Source organism: Olea europaea, chromosome 2, assembly GCF_002742605.1.
Source record: "Olea europaea var. sylvestris chromosome 2, O_europaea_v1, whole genome shotgun sequence".
In the NCBI taxonomy this organism is placed as follows: domain Eukaryota; kingdom Viridiplantae; phylum Streptophyta; class Magnoliopsida; order Lamiales; family Oleaceae; genus Olea; species Olea europaea.
The window spans coordinates 8,488,574-8,507,530 of NC_036238.1; the positions used below are offsets into that span (position 1 = coordinate 8,488,574).

An 18,957-nucleotide genomic window follows, 5' to 3' on the forward strand; every position below is an offset into this window, starting at 1 on the left:
TTTTAATCCCCACCAAACAAGGCGTAAATCTCCCATATCTTTTACCTTTTATATTGATTGCTTATGTTTATTTCTAGTATATATTCTTCTTAAAAAAGAATATTTTATTTTTTGAAAAATATGGCATCTCATCTGTGAAGAAACCAAATTAGCATGTAGGTGCAATTCTCAACGGGATAAGACATATAATTAGAGTCATAATAAAGTAAAAAATAATAATTAATTAATTAACCCAATATGTTGTTTGTCTCTAAGGTCTTTCTTAATTCCCATGGTTCCTTGATATTCAATAGGCCACAAAGTTTGAAAATTTAGGTAACTAATTTGACACGCTTCTTTATTATTTAGGAAAAACTTGTTCCTAAGTCATTATTGCAGTTGCAGTGTCATCTCTAACCTTTTTCTCTGGTAATACAGTTTCCAATATTTGAGAAATCCCTGGATGGTGGTATACAATTTGAAATTCACTAGGAAAGACATTTACGTAAAAAAATTTTGTCGATCACAATTCTCACGAACAAAGTACATATTACTTCATGTTGGGGAGTTGTTTATGAACAGTTTGAAATGAATGGTGAATAAGTTGATAGTATTTGCGTATTTTTGTTTCTCAGGAAACAAATTCTTATTTGAGGATTTCATTTGTTCTTTTGCAATCTGCAATAAGAGTTGAGGAATCCGATAAGACTGTTTGCTTGGAGTCCCTAAATCATCTCAAATTCTAGGAGAGTAAACAAATAACTCTTTTAGAACACGTTTCTAAGCGATTCATGATTCCAAATTCTTCTTTGGTCACCTTGTTGCAGCGAAATGTCGGGCTTGGTGGTGGATCGTTCTTCATCCTCAACCTCTGATCATAGTCCAACAAGATGCAATTTTGTAAAACATCTCCTAAAGCCACACTACTAACCTATATACGCGAATTCTGCAAAAAATCTAGTCACTATCTATTAGTTTTTAAGAACTTTACTGAGCCCTTATTTGTTGGGGATTAAAATTATGCCCTTGTTTGATACCCATTTTTCTTAAAATATATTTTTCTTTCTCTTCTTTTCAATCACACATTCTTTATTAAAATAATATTACACGTAAATAAATTTTTTTTTCTTATTTATCAACCACACATTTCACATCAATTTACTATTCTAAAATACATTTTTACATAAAAATATCTATCAAACACCCTCTATAATTGAATAAAAATATAAATATAAGAAGAGAATGGCTAGAAATGAAAGCCTTTGATGTCATGTCGAAAACACTATCCTAAATTCGTGTTGCCTTCCCTTTGTGCAGATACTTTGACATTACCCAGCTCCAAGATAGAACTCATATTGTTCACAGCTTGTTCTCTTTTTGTGGGCACGATCATGAGGAGATAAATGAACGAGTCTCTCGTCGAGTTACCAAAATAGTATAGTATAAAAGTGTAGAGAGAATAATATTTTAAGTTGTTGTATTCTAGTTCTCAAGTTGTGTTTTCATGTTATATTTTTCATCTCAATGAAAATCATTCCCTTTTATAGAGATAAATAAATTTAAACCCCACACTTATAAGCATTAAGTCATTTAAAATGTATGTTACACTATAATATTATTAATTTAATTTTGTATTAAATTGATATTAAAATAGAAACAAAAATTTAAAAGTATTCATTTGAAAATTTTAACCTTATATTATTTATTTTTCAACAATCCCCCACTAGGGACGGATCTAGGTTCCACGTTCAGCTAGGGTGGTTGACTTTGACTTTGACTATTGATCGTTGATCGTCGATAATCAATGATCATATTAAAATTTGATTAAAAAATCACAATTCTTAGTGATAATTCCTAAATCCTAATTTCCTTTGCTACGACTATATGAATTAAACATTGATTCACTATCACTAATTAACTAATAACATGTACAACACTCAAGCCAGTCAACACTTCAAGTCTCCAAATCTCCAATAGAGTCACTCAACTCAAGTCATCCAAGATTCCAAGTGCTCAACAAATTCTCAACACCGTCACTGCAAGCATCATTGCATCAACGTACAACAAATTGAACAAAAGGTCGGCAAATTGCAGTTGCACTAGCACAATTGCACAAATCAACAAATACAATACGTCAAGTTGTCAACACAGCAAGTCAGCAACACTCAATTTCTCAACAATCAACACACAACAAAAACAGTCAACACCCAACAGACAACAGAGATAGAGTTGAGACAATTATAACTCAGACAACCAAAACAATTCAATTAACCAAATATTCAACTCTTCAACTTTAAATGTTGAACTTAATAAACTTTAACTCACCAATTAGGCAATCACCAATGCTGCAGTCTACAATGCACACTGCTGGCTGCTCGCCTGTTTGTACTCGGCCTCGCCAGTCGCCACTCGCAGACTCGCCTAGGACTTCGGAGTCTATCACTGGTCTGGTCAGAGAAGATGGAGATTCGCCCCTAAGTTTCTAAGACTTCGCACACAGGCACAGCTGCACAGGTCGCACAACACATTGGCGGCACACGCACGTTCACCGAATCATAGACTCACTGCCTCCATCTGGTGCTACTACTTCAAATGGAAATTCAAGGGTAACTGGGTAGTGGGTAACTGGTTTCTATATAATGGAACTATGGAAATGGAAGGGACCAACCGACCAAGGGTTTGCGATTTTGGGGCTAATTTTAGGTTTGGGAGTTGGGAGAAATGTCAATTAAAACCAATATATTTAAAGATCCATGGACCGTCCGTTTTAATGGATCCAATTTCCATATTTGGGCCAATTTTTTTTTTTTTAAAATAGGCCCAATTTCAGTTAGATTAGCCCAAAGAAAAAATGAAAAAAGGGGTCGTCTTCTCAAGCTGAAACTGAGTTCCTCCTGGCTGACTGGCTCCATCTGCAATTGCCAACCCGCGCGGCCACTGAACTAACTGAAGACTTCAGCGGAGCCAGCATGGGCGGCCGCGTCCCTTCGCCGGGTGCTGGCTCCGCCCCTGTCCCCCACAAAGTTTAAACTTTCAAAATAGATAAATATATAATATATAGTGGCAACGTTATACTGTATAATAGGTGTATGTGTCTTTCAAATTTGAACCTCACTTAGTGATAACAATTTCCATTTGACGGAGCCATAATGGACTAAGCCTTGAATTAAGTCCCTTTGGCCAAATTTCAATTGTTTCACATACGGTATCGATTTAAGTTCTAATTCATAGCAGATAGCTCTCTTAATGACTATGCGCTCTAATCTTAATTCTAGCATGAGTCTCTAGAGAATAGTCAAATCCTATAGCCATAATCTCATGACAACTCTTACATAGGTGAGTCATCCAATGATGTGTGTGATCCACACCTAATATCACATTATTATTAGCACTATCACCATATGAATGAGTACAAATAATATAGTGCTATTATGAGTCATGTAGTACCGGGTGTTTCAACTACATTGAACCTTCTTCATGGGACCTCCAATCACGAAGGTCGGTTGCTCCCGGAGGTAACTCCCTTATGGACTTAACCCATCCCCTCAATGATTTATGTACGTTCATCTCTGACTGCAATTTATTCATATTCCTCTTAGACAATAATGGTGCCATAATATTTACAAGCTCTTATTCTCTACCTACACACCTACTATGTTTTCTTAAAATTTCTAAAATATCAATATCATATTTTTAGGTAAGACAAACAAATGTATTTTAGAAATTGACTTCTAGTAATATGTTTGAGCTAATGCATCCATTAAGCTCTTGCACTTCACCTACATGTCTACAATTTTATTTCAACGCTTTTCAAAGGTTAGTTTTACAATAAAGTACATAAGGTATATCTATTTGAAATTTTTAAAGACCCCACATTCCAAAGATATCCAACTTAAATAGAGTAAATATATGATTTTACAATTTATCTCTTCTAATAGGATCCAACATTGTGTGAAGATGGAATATGCACATGTTTCCCACACTTTCATAATTTTCATCCACCAATGGATCCACAAATTTTTTATTAAACACATTAGCTAAATATTATTTTCGTAACAATAAATTATAGCAAAATAATTGATTATATTTAGAATACATAGTGAAGTAGGAGTACCACTAATTATGAATAAGATTAAAACACTACCACAAATTAAATTTACATTCTCATCTCATTTTGCCTCCTAGATTTAAGGCATTTGCATTGTGTCTCGGAGGAAAATAAACATTTAAATCATATAGGTTACAATATAAATTATGAGTTTTAATTATGTATTAAAAGATAATTAAAATAGAAAACTGAAAATTAAAATCAATTTTAAGTTTTGAAAATTTTAAACTTTAGTTACAACATTTATATAATGTTTAAAATATAAAACTTCTCTTTTGAAACATTATTCTTACAACTTTTATTATCAATTCGTTAAAATAAATTTTAAAATGGATAGCAATTAAGTTGTAGCATAATTTATTCAACAAGTTTCCATTTCCACCTATATGCATGTAGATTATTTTAGAATATCACTTATAACATAATCAATCATTTACCATAGCATTATTATAATTTCTAACACAAACCAATTTCACTACAATCCTTATTGGATGTAGAAGTACCAATTCTTTTTTCACCCTTATTTATTTTGTAACAAAACTGTCCCACAATATATTGCACACAAAGCTGCTATACTCATTGTTTATAAAAAACTGAGAATGGATTGAAAGATCTTACTTCCTTTGTAACTCATAAAATTTCTACAATTAAGAATGACCATAAAATCACAACAATGGGAAAGTGTTGTCTTGCAGTTGGCTCGAAGATGCTTCTGATCACTCCATAGGTTTCATACGATGACCAGCATGTGTCATATGTATTTCTTATCTATGTAAACAGCAACTAGAAGCTATTGGTATGCCTAAAACACTTTTCAAAAATAAAATATCACTTAATTATCAAAACCTACATCCATCAGGAATTAGAAAATTGCATATACTGAAGTCAAAGAAGCATCACAACCCCTCTTGTGGAAACAATGCATTATTACTTGTGCCATTTATTAAAAATATAGAAGAATATAAATCCAATTAGTGGTTGTAATCAGGTGTGTGAAGAATCCAACAACATGTAAAATTGGAATAGTCACCAGATTGCAAGCATAGATAATTGCAGAATTAATCTCCATATATATGAAAGGTAACTAAATTCTATCTCAAATAACTGAAAGAAGAATTGAAAGATCTGATTGAGAAAGGAATTTATAATTGAACTTAAGCAATTTTGCCATTTATATAGAAACAGAAAGATTACAAGAAAATTTTATTAACTACAAAGTGAAATGATCAATCCTATAATAGGATTTCGTTATCAACATATCTAAGAAAAATGTTTCTATTTTTTGTAATTAAAACAAAATAAAAATATAAAATATGGATGATTGTACACGAATTAGCCTGCTTGGCCAAGCCATCAAACTATATAATCAAGTGGATACGTTCACATTTTTTTTAATTATTTGAAGATCTGTATGTTTTAACCGTTAGTTTATCTTTTTAAAACATTTAGACCTATTAAGTGCATAAATAATCATTCTCAAAATATTTGCAATATAAATTCATTTATATAATATACAAATCTTATATGGTGCAATTTTTAAAACTCATAAAGTAACATAAATGTTATTATAGAAGTTACACATGTTTAAATGTGTAGTCATTACACAAGAGTTTCATAACTTACATACACAGTTAAGGTCACACATAATCATCACAAATCTATGCACATATCACATACCAAGAATTGTTTACATACAAATCACAAACACGACTTTAGATTGTTAGAAAAAATGAGTAATTTGTGTGTAGATAAATTATCAGTTAACATAATAAAATAACAAATACAATTATTGCATAAACATGATAATATGCTAATATTATAATTCAACAATAATATAAACATAAGAAGAAAATGGTTAGAAATGCAAGTATTGAGAGTCTCGTCGAAGATGCTGTCCTAAAGTCGTGTTGCCCCCTTTGTGTGAGTACTTTTGACATTACATGATTTCAAGATAAAACGCATATTGCTTATAGCTTGTTCTCCTTGTATGGATATGGCCATAGAGAGATAAATGATCGAGTCTCAAATCAAGTTGCTAAAATAGTATAGTAAAAAGGTATAGAGAGAATAATATTTCAAGTTGTTGCATTCTAATTCTCAAGTTGTGTTTTCATGTTATGTTTTTCATCTAAATGAAAATCATTCCCTTTTATAAGGATAAATAAATTTAACCCCACACTTATGAGAATTAAGTTATTTAACATGTATGTTACACTACAATATTATTAATTTAATTTTGTTATAAATTGATATTCAAATAGAAACAACAAATTTAAAAGTATTAATTTGAAAATTTTAAAATAAAATTATTTATTTTCCAACACAATGCCCCCTCCCTATGTATTAAAATAAAAAGTATGATATAAGCAAAGAAGTGAAAATAATTTTTTTTTAATTTCCCTTGTATTTTTCTCGTACATTGTATTGTTTTTTTAATATTTTTCCTTACATTTATGCACCAGTATCCTTTTCGGAATTACAGTTTCAGGTATAAATTACATGTCCAAACACGAATTTAAAGTGGTGCATAAGACTTTTTTTGACATTTTGATCGCCAATATATTCTTTAAAACTCTAATTACATGGTAATTTTGGAATTAAGACAACAAAAAAAAAAATGTTTTTTAAGTGTGCTTTATGTAATGTATGTGACAATGTTAACTCATACTCTAAAGATATGCTTTTGTAGAGAATTTTTTCAAAATTAGTTTTACTTGAAATCATTTTCAACCATACATTAGATGAAACTCATAATTTATCCCTACTTTCTACAAAAAAAAATAAAAATAAATAGATAAATAAATAAAAAATAAAAAAATAAATCATTTTTCACTCAAATGTATTTTCAAACAAATGCTACCCTGATTGTTAATGCTAAAAATTTGATTAAAATTTAAGTCAAAATTAACATTAATTTTCATTGTATATTTCAAAGGATTCATAATTTTTTAACCACACATTTCATCAACTTTTATCAAAATCTAATAAAATCTAATTTTAATCTCTATCAAACAGGACAAATAAAGACTTTACACTTTCTACGAAAGCACACGCACACGACAAATTAGAACACAACACCTGGAGATCTTTTGTATGGAAATGTACCAAATTCACTGTATGGCATTCTTTTAAAAAACATTGAGGAATAGTTTGAGCAACATTATCAAACAAAAAATAAAATTAATAACTATATTATTAAAATATATTAATGCATGTAATATATTTCCATATACATGATCTTGCTAGGGATATTCAATCCAGTAAGCTATTCTATTTGAACTTATTTTCATAATTTTCCCGACGTCACTCAGTCGAATTATTGACCAAGTAAGCTTGAGTTTTCTTCTCGTAATAGAACCCATTGGAGAGCGAAGCATCAGCGGAGAAAATCATGGCCCCGCTAATATTAAACCCATTATTTTCCACTAGTTTCAAAGCCTCAAAAAATGCATCCCCTTGTATCCCTCTCCCATTCACTTCATAACTAGGTAAAACCTTATTTTTGTCAAACTGTTGTGTCCTATTTCTAAAAGCTTCCAAATATGTTTCTGGGGTTTTAACTTTATCTGTATAAAACTGATAATTCACATAATCAATGTGATCTCCATATCTTGTGTAGAGCTCAATGTATGGGATGACAGTGGTGTAAAATGGTGCAATGGTTGCCACAGAAATCACACCCTTTTTCTTTAGACGAGCAATGACTTCTCCAATGCAATAAGCAAAACTTTCATGGTGTTTAGGGAACCTTTCATAGTCGATATCGATCCCGTCTAGACCATAAGTTTCGATAATTGACTTTAGTGAGAAAAATGCATTCGATATCCAGAGGTTCTGGTCGTGAGGGTTGTACCAGGAGAGTACTTTTTGGCCAAGGCTCCAGCCCGAGAGGCTTGCGAGAACTTTTACATTGGAATAGATGGATTTGATCGATTTCACAGCCTTCGGAGTAAGGGTTGATGACCAGTATGGGGAGAATGTGCCATTTTGGGGATTGCCTGAAGAATCTGCATCAATGGCGAAACTGAGTATGAAGTGGAAATCAATGCTTTGTGAAATGGGAACTGACGTGAATTCTATTGATACTCCTGTGGCTCCAATGTACTCCATCAGCACCTTTCCATCTGGAATCACAAAGGGATATATTCCTCATTTTTTCAGAAAAAGATACAAGAAAATCATTTGATGATTGTTTATTTATTTATTTTTGTTCTCTTCAAGACATCTCTACACGTGTTGTATGAATTATATTTTCCTTTAAATTTCCAACAAAGTGCAAAATTTTTGGGTGAAGGTGAAAGTTGACCAGGAAACTTTTTTTTAAGACCTTAAGCCATTAGAAATAGGACAGATTCTTCAAGACTAGAAAAGAATTTGAATAAAAGAGAGTGGTTTGGATAAACTTAGTCTCGTTTTGGGCTCAATTTTAATTTTAATACATTTTTTTCTTTCTTTCGTTTTTTTTAAATCACACATTCTTCAATAAAATAATATTACATGTCAAAAATTTTCCTTCTTTTTTAACCACGTATTTTCCAACACTATTTTAAAATACATTTTCCCTAAAATCTCATTAAAATGGTGTACAAACAAGGGCTTATTTATTATTATTATTATTATTATTTTTTTAACATAATATACAAACTCTATAGCTAAACTGAAATTGTTCCCTCCTTGCAGATGTATATATAAACACACTTTAGAGCTAAGGTTTTATGTGCTTACCACAGAATTGTAGAAAACTGGCACCAAATGTGATGATAAGAAGGAAAAAGATCTGAAACTTGGCCATTTCCTTGGTACACAGTCGACAGAGATCGATATGTAAAGTGAAAACTAAGATGTCTTATTATATAAACTTTTGCTTAATTTGTCACTTAGCCAGCACCAAAAGTTGCCAGCCTTGATAAATAATTGCATGTAAATTCGGACAGAGAGAGAATTTTGCCGGCCTTGACAATAATTATGTGTAAATTCGGACAAAGATACGGCCTTGGGACGGAGCAAGTAAGGGTCATTTAAATCTATGTAGTTTTTTTGTAAGATAGTGGTGTAATGTGAACTTGTTCGGCATGTCCATGGATGGAATCCACACCTAACTTGGATCCTAATTGACCGGATACTACGAATATATTTCTTTTAGGAGAGCGAAACTCGGCTAGGTGGACTACGGGAGGAGTGACAGAACATGTTAAGAACTAGACAGGACCAGCCGAACCAGATTCAAACCTAGTTCACAATTTCGCAGATTGTCTCAAGATTGGACGATTCAGCCTCAGGAAACACAAGGAACCAGTATGGTAGGACGGGATTAATTTTAAAAAACAAAGGGAAAAAAAAAAAGTCATCTTTGGAAAAATGACAGAATATTTGAAGTTTCTAGAAATTTTCGTAAAAGTAAAATCAATATAATTTTTCTATGAAAATATGATGACTATAGTCTCTCTAAGTGAAGGTGAAATCCTAATGTTAAGCAAATTGTTATCGAACAATCTCCTCGGACTATGATGTTGACTTGGTTTATTGTGCAACCAACATTAACCAAATGACTGAACAGTATATAAACACCTCAAATTGAAACAACCCAAGCCAAAAGATAATTGGACCATTTGAAACAGCTTAAATTAATTAGTAATGCTCATGACCCGATTTTTCACTTACTTGGATGACCAATAGTTGGGGATCCACTTGATAACCCACTTACTATCTATTGGACATTTGATTCGTTACTGTGACCTAATGGAGTTATCTCATTTACCCATTTAGCTTGGTTATATTCATGTGTTTTCTTCTGCCTCTAGTAAGCCGTATGATTTTGGGTGATTCTCTAGTTCTCTTTGCCATGTCTGCTTTATTCACCTCACTACCTTCATGGTCTTTGTTGCGGAAGCTTTTTTGAAAGATCTTCAAATCGGTGATTTTTGGACTCAGTCCAACGCACTTTTCTCAACCAACAACCAGTCCAATTGGCTCCAAACTACAATCAATTGATTCACCTCGGTTGCTATTCAATCTTACACACGTAGGACAAGAAAAAATGATGATTTGTGGCCACAAAGGCTAGGAGAAGACACTACAAAGGTATACTATGAAGGAACCACCAATTGCACACGTTATAGAAGCGTTCTAGACACTTCTAGAGACCTTTTTCTCACATAAAGGGGGGCAGCCGAGATTCTCTTTTTCTTTTCTCAAAATCACACAATACATCATAAGAAAGTGGCTAGGGTTATAGCCATATATATACTCTAGGATTAGGCTTTAAGTTGAACCATTAAAGGGGTAAACAGGCCAGGATTCAAGTCATCCATAAGGGAATACAATTGGCCGGGTGTAGCTCATGGACTTGATTGTTGGATTTATTTCATTCATCGGCCTAGACCTATGAAATAATATTAACCCACGTTAACATCATAACCCGAGATTTATTGGGTATAAGAAAAAACCCAACAAATCTCTACCTTGATACTCAATAAATTTGCAAGCAATCAAAACACACAGTTAGCACTTGTATAATCAAGGTAGCCAATAAAATTGGATCACAGATCTTACCTCGTGTTTCCAACTCGAAATACATACCATACCCGCTCCATGTACTCACTGAGGCTAAGGTGAAAAAACACCCAAGTAGAAGTAAATATTTAACAGTAAACAATCAAGAGCAAATACACGAGCGATGAGATATACTATAGGATAACACACACAGATTTTTTCAAAAATACGTTCACATAGAACCATAGATTAACACCAAGTCAATCAAACCACGATCAACCACATATGCAACACATGCATAAATGACCATAAGAAAAGGTTTTACCATACTTATCCTATCCCATTCCGTGTTGCTCTACCTCGAGAACACATATCTCCTCTCATCGTCTACCAAGCTCACTAAACAGATCACTCAACTCATGTCTAACTGGCAAGTCACAATTCTAAGTCCATAGGATAATCCTCTATCTCCATATCACTTCTCCCAACCTACATGGATAATGGGTCTCCACCTAACAGAAGTGATAGAAGTGCCTCTCTCACACTCCACCTGATCAGGGTCTCTTTCCAAATAAAGGATTCTAGACATTTGATCACATCTCCACTCGTGATCTAAATATCACACTCCACATCCCCAGTACAAACCGCCATGTATCCCTAAGCATCTATACTCCACCTTACCAAAAGGCACACAACACACTGCTAATACATCTTAATCCACTATGCATGCAAGCAATTACACTAAGTAATCCTAATGTCTCAAATTCATGCAAATACACATATCAAACACATTGAGATGTAGCGGATAATCATGCAACAAAATTTAGACAATCACACACATGCAGAAAAAGATTACACACAGATGCATATACAGTGACTAGGTTTACACTTAATAAACCTCAGTGGGTCATAACTCGACCCCTCAACCAAATTTGTCTCACCTCTTATCTTACCCTTCAGCTTATCATTTTTTTTGGGACAGTCCCTAATAAAGTGTCAAGACTTACCACAATTATAACACCGTTTACCACTAGACTTGTCCCGTTTCTTGCTCTTCTTCTTATTACATTCATCGCTCGAGTCACTACTCGAATCACCATTATTTTGAGCTCTACCCAAATTCATTTGCTTAAGTTTAATTCTACTCCCTATCATGTGTAACTCACCACTCCTCTTATCTTCATTTTCAGCCTTAATTTCTATCTCCTTACTCCTAAGTGAGTCTATGACAATTTCAGGCGTTAAAGTGTCCCTACCGTATTTAATTGCGTTCTTACCTTCCTTATAGGTGTTAGGCATAGAATTAAGCAAGATTATAGCCTTGTAGGTTTTAGACACAGTTTCTTTACAGTTAACAATATCTTAGAAAAGTTTATTGAAAACGTCCAGATTGTCATGAAGATCTTTTGAAGGATCCATTTTAAAATTGAAGAAATGCTCAAGAAGATAAAGTTTATTGGGAGTAGATTTAAGCAAATACAGATCTTTCAATTTTTTATAAAGATCTTTTGTGGTTTTCAATTTTCCTACTTTTCTCAAAACAGTGTCAGACAGGTGTAAAATGATTGATGTATAAGCAAGCTCATCGACTTCTTGTTTTTGTTCTTTTGAAAAATTAGCTGGAAAATTGCCTTCAATGGCTTTTGAAACCTTTTGTTGGACTAAAATACCTTTCATTTTTTGTTGCCAAATTGAAAAATCACCTTTTCCATTAAAGATACCAACTTCGAAGTGCGAAGACATTTTTGAAAAGTCGAAACAACCAAACGCACAAATAAATCACACAAAGTAATCCTACGATCGCAATATACACCGTCCTAGATTCCCAGGGTTTCGTAAGACTCGCGATCTTAGATCAATGAAATGTTCGAACGGATAAGGTCTAGGTATTCAAACGGAAGTGACAACACAGTAGAATTTACTATGCAACAAAACCGGTATATCCAATCAAACGAAATTTAACGGCAATTTTAGCACAAAGCATAATACGCTAATTTATCCAAAAAAAAGTACTCAATCGCAACAATTAAAAGCAAGTAATCCTAATTTCTAGCACAAGCAATGACAACCCCCAATTCTAACGATCACCCTACACGATGATCTGTTAATGCTGAAATTTAAACTGAGTTAAACCAATATACAAGAGCGGACCTATCTGAGTCCGTAAATTACGAGAGTTGTGAATTTATCACTTCAGAACCATCACATTCGTCCTAAAGTCTCTGAAAACTGCAGCAACCAAAAAATCATGATCGAGTCCCGAACACCCAAAGAACAATGCTATCCAGATTCTTCTGCAGGCCTTGAAACAAAAAACTTTCAACACGAAAAATGTCAGAAATAATGTTAGGAACAAACTGCCTGAAAGGACCTCCTTGAAATTCCAGTCAATGCCCCTCAAGCATGACTCCTTCCTTCTATGCATGGGACTCACACGCCGTCACACGTGCCGCCCTACAGGGTTCACCTCCACATGCACGTCACGCCAGTGGTCTCTGTTTCTCAAAACTCCTTCTGCATTGATCAGAAAATGCAAAAAATAAAGACTGATTTTGACAGTTTTTTGATCTTATTTCTAGTTTGTTTCTGCCGGTTTCTGGACATTTTTTGCTATATTTCAAGAGCTAAAACCACCACCTTGAAGCTCTGATACCAATTGTTGCGGAAGCTTTCTTGAAAGATCTTCAAATCGGTGATTTTCGGGCTCAGTCCAACGCACCTTTCTCAACCAACAACCAGTCCAATAGGCTCCAAACCACAACCAATTGATTCATCTCGGTTGCTATTCAATCTTACCCATGTAGGACAAGAAAAGATGATGATTTGTGGTCACAAAGGCTAGGAGAGGACACCACAAAGGTATACTATGAAGAAACCACCAATTGCACACGTTATAAAAGCATTCTGGACGCTTCTTGAGACCTTTTTTCTCACACAAAGGGGGACAGCTGGGATTCTCTTTTTCTTCTCTCAAAATCACACAATACATCATAAAGTGGCTAGGGTTATAGCCATATATATACTCTAGGGTTAGGCTTTAAGTTGGACCATTAAAGGGGTAAACGAGCCAAGATTCAAGCCATCCATTAGGGAATACAATTGGGCCGGGTGTATCTCATGGACTTGGTTATTGGATTTATTTCATTCATTGGCCTATGCCTATGAAATAATATTAACCCACGTTAACATCATAACCCGAGTTCCTTTAATCCCAATGGTTTAAACATGGAGTCGGCTCTGATACCACTTGTTAAACTTTTATAGAATTTTATATATATATATAATTACTTTATTGCCGAGATTCTCTATGTCAAATCATCAATGAAATTAACAATGCTAAACATACTTTAATTCTTTAAGAATGATTAGTTATTACTGAATTTTGATTCCGGATATTGAATATTCAAAATCAACTTGAAATCCCTTGATTGGTTTCTTGCTTTCAATATTGAAGTTTGCCTTGGATTCTTTGATATTTAGTCTTGGTTTTACTTCTTGATCCATAATCTTGATTCTTGAATTCCTTCACCTTGATTCTTGATTGTAGATTTTATATCCTTAATTGTGGATTTTGGATATTCCTATTCAATATGCACTCTTTAAATTCTTGTGTTGATGGGTTGACATAAAGAATGAGAAGTTATATATAAATTGAGGACCATAAACCTATATATAATTTCAATATGTATTTTGCCCATTATGAATACAATTCTAAAGTAATTTGATTTCTGCACATATAATCTGGCACACTCTTTATTTAGATGCCCTAATCCCAATTGCTTAATTCTTCATTAGATCACTTTAATTTTGAATTTAACTTTAAAATAATTTTTATACACAATTAATTACATGTGCCATGCCGGCTGGCAAATTAATAATATCTCAGCACCACCTACTAATTTCGTCCATCTCAGATGTTACCCTGCCAAGAAGGCGAGTGAGATTAAGCTCGATTAGTGCGTTTCATCTTGAGAATCTTGACCATAAAAAATGTTTATTGCCTTTATTTTGGTTAAATTCTGATAACGAAGTCCATCTCCACATATATATATATATATATAATTTTGGCTGGTCGAAGATGATGGTTATACAAATCTGATTTTGGCTATGGTCGAAGTTATTTTTGTCTAACTTACGAATATGATTTTGAAAAATTAAAATGATAAGTGAGGTGGCTATAATTTCTAGCACAAGCAATGACAACCCCCAATTCTAACGATCACCCTACACGATGATCTGTTAATGCTGAAATTTAAACTGAGTTAAACCAATATACAAGAGCGGACCTATCTGAGTCCGTAAATTACGAGAGTTGTGAATTTATCACTTCAGAACCATCACATTCGTCCTAAAGTCTCTGAAAACTGCAGCAACCAAAAAATCATGATCGAGTCCCGAACACCCAAAGAACAATGCTATCCAGATTCTTCTGCAGGCCTTGAAACAAAAAACTTTCAACACGAAAAATGTCAGAAATAATGTTAGGAACAAACTGCCTGAAAGGACCTCCTTGAAATTCCAGTCAATGCCCCTCAAGCATGACTCCTTCCTTCTATGCATGGGACTCACACGCCGTCACACGTGCCGCCCTACAGGGTTCACCTCCACATGCACGTCACGCCAGTGGTCTCTGTTTCTCAAAACTCCTTCTGCATTGATCAGAAAATGCAAAAAATAAAGACTGATTTTGACAGTTTTTTGATCTTATTTCTAGTTTGTTTCTGCCGGTTTCTGGACATTTTTTGCTATATTTCAAGAGCTAAAACCACCACCTTGAAGCTCTGATACCAATTGTTGCGGAAGCTTTCTTGAAAGATCTTCAAATCGGTGATTTTCGGGCTCAGTCCAACGCACCTTTCTCAACCAACAACCAGTCCAATAGGCTCCAAACCACAACCAATTGATTCATCTCGGTTGCTATTCAATCTTACCCATGTAGGACAAGAAAAGATGATGATTTGTGGTCACAAAGGCTAGGAGAGGACACCACAAAGGTATACTATGAAGAAACCACCAATTGCACACGTTATAAAAGCATTCTGGACGCTTCTTGAGACCTTTTTTCTCACACAAAGGGGGACAGCTGGGATTCTCTTTTTCTTCTCTCAAAATCACACAATACATCATAAAGTGGCTAGGGTTATAGCCATATATATACTCTAGGGTTAGGCTTTAAGTTGGACCATTAAAGGGGTAAACGAGCCAAGATTCAAGCCATCCATTAGGGAATACAATTGGGCCGGGTGTATCTCATGGACTTGGTTATTGGATTTATTTCATTCATTGGCCTATGCCTATGAAATAATATTAACCCACGTTAACATCATAACCCGAGATTTATTGGGTATAAAAAAAAAAAAAAACCCAACAGTCTTCTTCTTTGTGATCTTGCCTTCCTTTGTCGTGGTTCTTTAAGTATGTGAACCTTAAGCAACCGTAAGTGAGGGTTTGTGGAGTTTTGGTTCGATTTTGGTTGGTGGTGTTGATTGGTTGAGGATCTGAGCCCTATAAAACCTTGGTGGGCTTCATCTTTTGCTCGACACTTATTTTGGTTGATTGTCCCTTTATATTGTTGAATATTTAACCTTCTTATTTTTATTTCGTTTTAATCTTAAACAAAAAAATAAATAAAAAATACGTACCCTCAATAAACAGGTGCTACAGCGCCTAATGCAGCCTGGACATTGTGAATACAGTGCCCAAGTGTTGCCTTTTTTTTTCAAGTTGCGGTGTCGCAGCGCTGCGGTGCTTCTTAATATTGGAAAAAATTAAATTGAACACAAAATTTAGATATCTAAGGTTTGAAATTCACATTCAGAAAAAGTTTATTTTTATATATAAAACCTAATTATGTATTTCAACTCTAAAATTCTTCCGTGAATAATTTTGAGTTTCGAAATTTATAGCTCAAAATTCAAATTCTAAATTAAAATATTTGAGAACTTAAATATATCAATTTTAATCACAAAATTCTTCCTTTAATCCCAATGGTTTAAACATGGAGTCGGCTCTGATACCACTTGTTAAACTTTTATAGAATTTTATATATATATATAATTACTTTATTGCCGAGATTCTCTATGTCAAATCATCAATGAAATTAACAATGCTAAACATACTTTAATTCTTTAAGAATGATTAGTTATTACTGAATTTTGATTCCGGATATTGAATATTCAAAATCAACTTGAAATCCCTTGATTGGTTTCTTGCTTTCAATATTGAAGTTTGCCTTGGATTCTTTGATATTTAGTCTTGGTTTTACTTCTTGATCCATAATCTTGATTCTTGAATTCCTTCACCTTGATTCTTGATTGTAGATTTTATATCCTTAATTGTGGGTTTTGGATATTCGTATTCAATATGCACTCTTTAAATTCTTGTGTTGATGGGTTGACATAAAGAATGAGAAGTTATATATAAATTGAGGACCATAAACCTATATATAATTTCAATATGTATTTTGCCCATTATGAATACAATTCTAAAGTAATTTGATTTCTGCACATATAATCTGGCACACTCTTTATTTAGATGCCCTAATCCCAATTGCTTAATTCTTCATTAGATCACTTTAATTTTGAATTTAACTTTAAAATAATTTTTATACACAATTAATTACATATGCCGGCTGGCAAATTAATAATATCTCAGCACCACCTACTAATTTCGTCCATCTCAGATGTTACCCTGCCAAGAAGGCGAGTGAGATTAAGCTCGATTAGTGCGTTTCATCTTGAGAATCTTGACCATAAAAAATGTTTATTGCCTTTATTTTGGTTAAATTCTGATAACGAAGTCCATCTCCACATATTATATCTCATATATATATATATATATATATATATATATATATATATATATATGTTCAAGGTAAATTTTTAAATATATCTCATGAGAAGAACCGAAAACTTTTTTGGGCTAGCTCCAAACTTGGCAACCTGAATTATCTTTAAATGGTTGCTTCTTAATCACGTCAAAGAATTGTTGCCATTCTTGAAAGTTAATAGGTGGCGACCCATAATTAAAGATGATCTCATATATTATACCTTACCATGATTATCTCTTAATGAAATAAAATTCTATTTCAACGCGTTCCTCAAAAAATTCGATTCGTGTGAATTCTTCTCATAATTAAGGACGAAGTCTAACGAAATTGTAACATATGAAATTGAACACAATTTTGCAAAGAAACCTTTTAAGAAGATATGAAAAACATGCTCAATATCACGTAATTGAATAGTTGATCAAATCCCTTGTTGTTTGAAGAAATCCTCTACTTCAATTCGTATTTTTTGACGTTATTCGAAGGTTAGGAAGGTTTATCTTATGTGCGTACTTTATTCTATTGGTCTTTTTCCTGTACGAAAAAGTCATGTTTTTATTAGCCATTCTTTTCCTTAGCCCTATAAATGTGCACTACCTACCTAAAGTGCTCACTAGCGACCGTTGCAGAGGCTTTTGCCTCTGTTCAATACATAATAATGGAAGTTGACTTTAGTTGGGTCAAAGTAAGGAAAGAGCTTGTAGCCACGTTATCGGTCGGGCGGAGGAGGATATATAATTTGAGTATGGAGCATAAAGAAGCTAATAGAACAAGAGCTTCATAGCCGAATTTGGAAATTCAAGTAAAAGAGTAGGCCAAAAAAATGTGAGCTCTCATGTACTGGTGTCTTACTAAAAAACACTTTTTTCCAAATGAATGCAGCTACTAATTTATGCTCTGACATGTACAAAATGAAACCTTCACTCCCAATTCTTCGAGCATTTTTATGAAAGTCTTTCATTTGCTTCTCATCATAAAGCCACTTTGACGTTCCCTGAAATGTGACATGAAAGAGAGCCGCTAAGAAGTGCCAAAAAGTACAGATGAAGCTTCTAGCTCATATTAGTCATGAATTGAGAACGAAAATTAAACTCTATGAATAGTTTAGACCACCTATAAAATAACGGGAAAGTTATTTCTTCAGAAAATAGCTACACCCCAACGTATAGATGATAACATGGCAAAAAGTGAGCGGCTGGATTAAATGTGTTCTTTTGTGGAAGATGGCAATCTTGCCACATGTGAATTTATAAACGAATGTATAAACAAGATGTGTATGCAGAGGGAGTGTTTGGGAATGATTTTTCACTCAAAAAAATTGATTTTTTAACCATTATTTTATTAGTCTAACAGTAAAGTTTGACTTCTTCTCTCACATGTGGCTCTCACTTTTCTCCTAACGGTCAAAAAGTCAATTTTCAAAATCACTCCCAAACGGGACCGTAGCAAAACTCACAAAATAATGTGATTTCTGTATGTTACTGATTCAGTATACGATATCGTACTTTCACGACATTTATTTCTGCAGTCCAACAAAAAATGCATCCTTTCT

The 18,957-nt window shown here is 33.6% G+C and overlaps 1 protein-coding gene across 1 annotated transcript; it reads right to left on the reverse strand.

Annotated features, from left to right (window-relative positions):
- Positions 1–7,390: 7,390 nt before the first annotated feature.
- LOC111371984 (chitinase 2-like) lies at positions 7,391–8,879 on the reverse strand. The gene is made up of 2 exons (XM_022994127.1): positions 8,813–8,879; positions 7,391–8,211 (listed from the first exon to the last, which is right to left on the reverse strand). Exons 1-2 carry the CDS (start codon positions 8,877–8,879, stop codon positions 7,391–7,393), a joined length of 888 nt encoding a protein of 295 aa, XP_022849895.1.
- Positions 8,880–18,957: the final 10,078 nt, after the last annotated feature.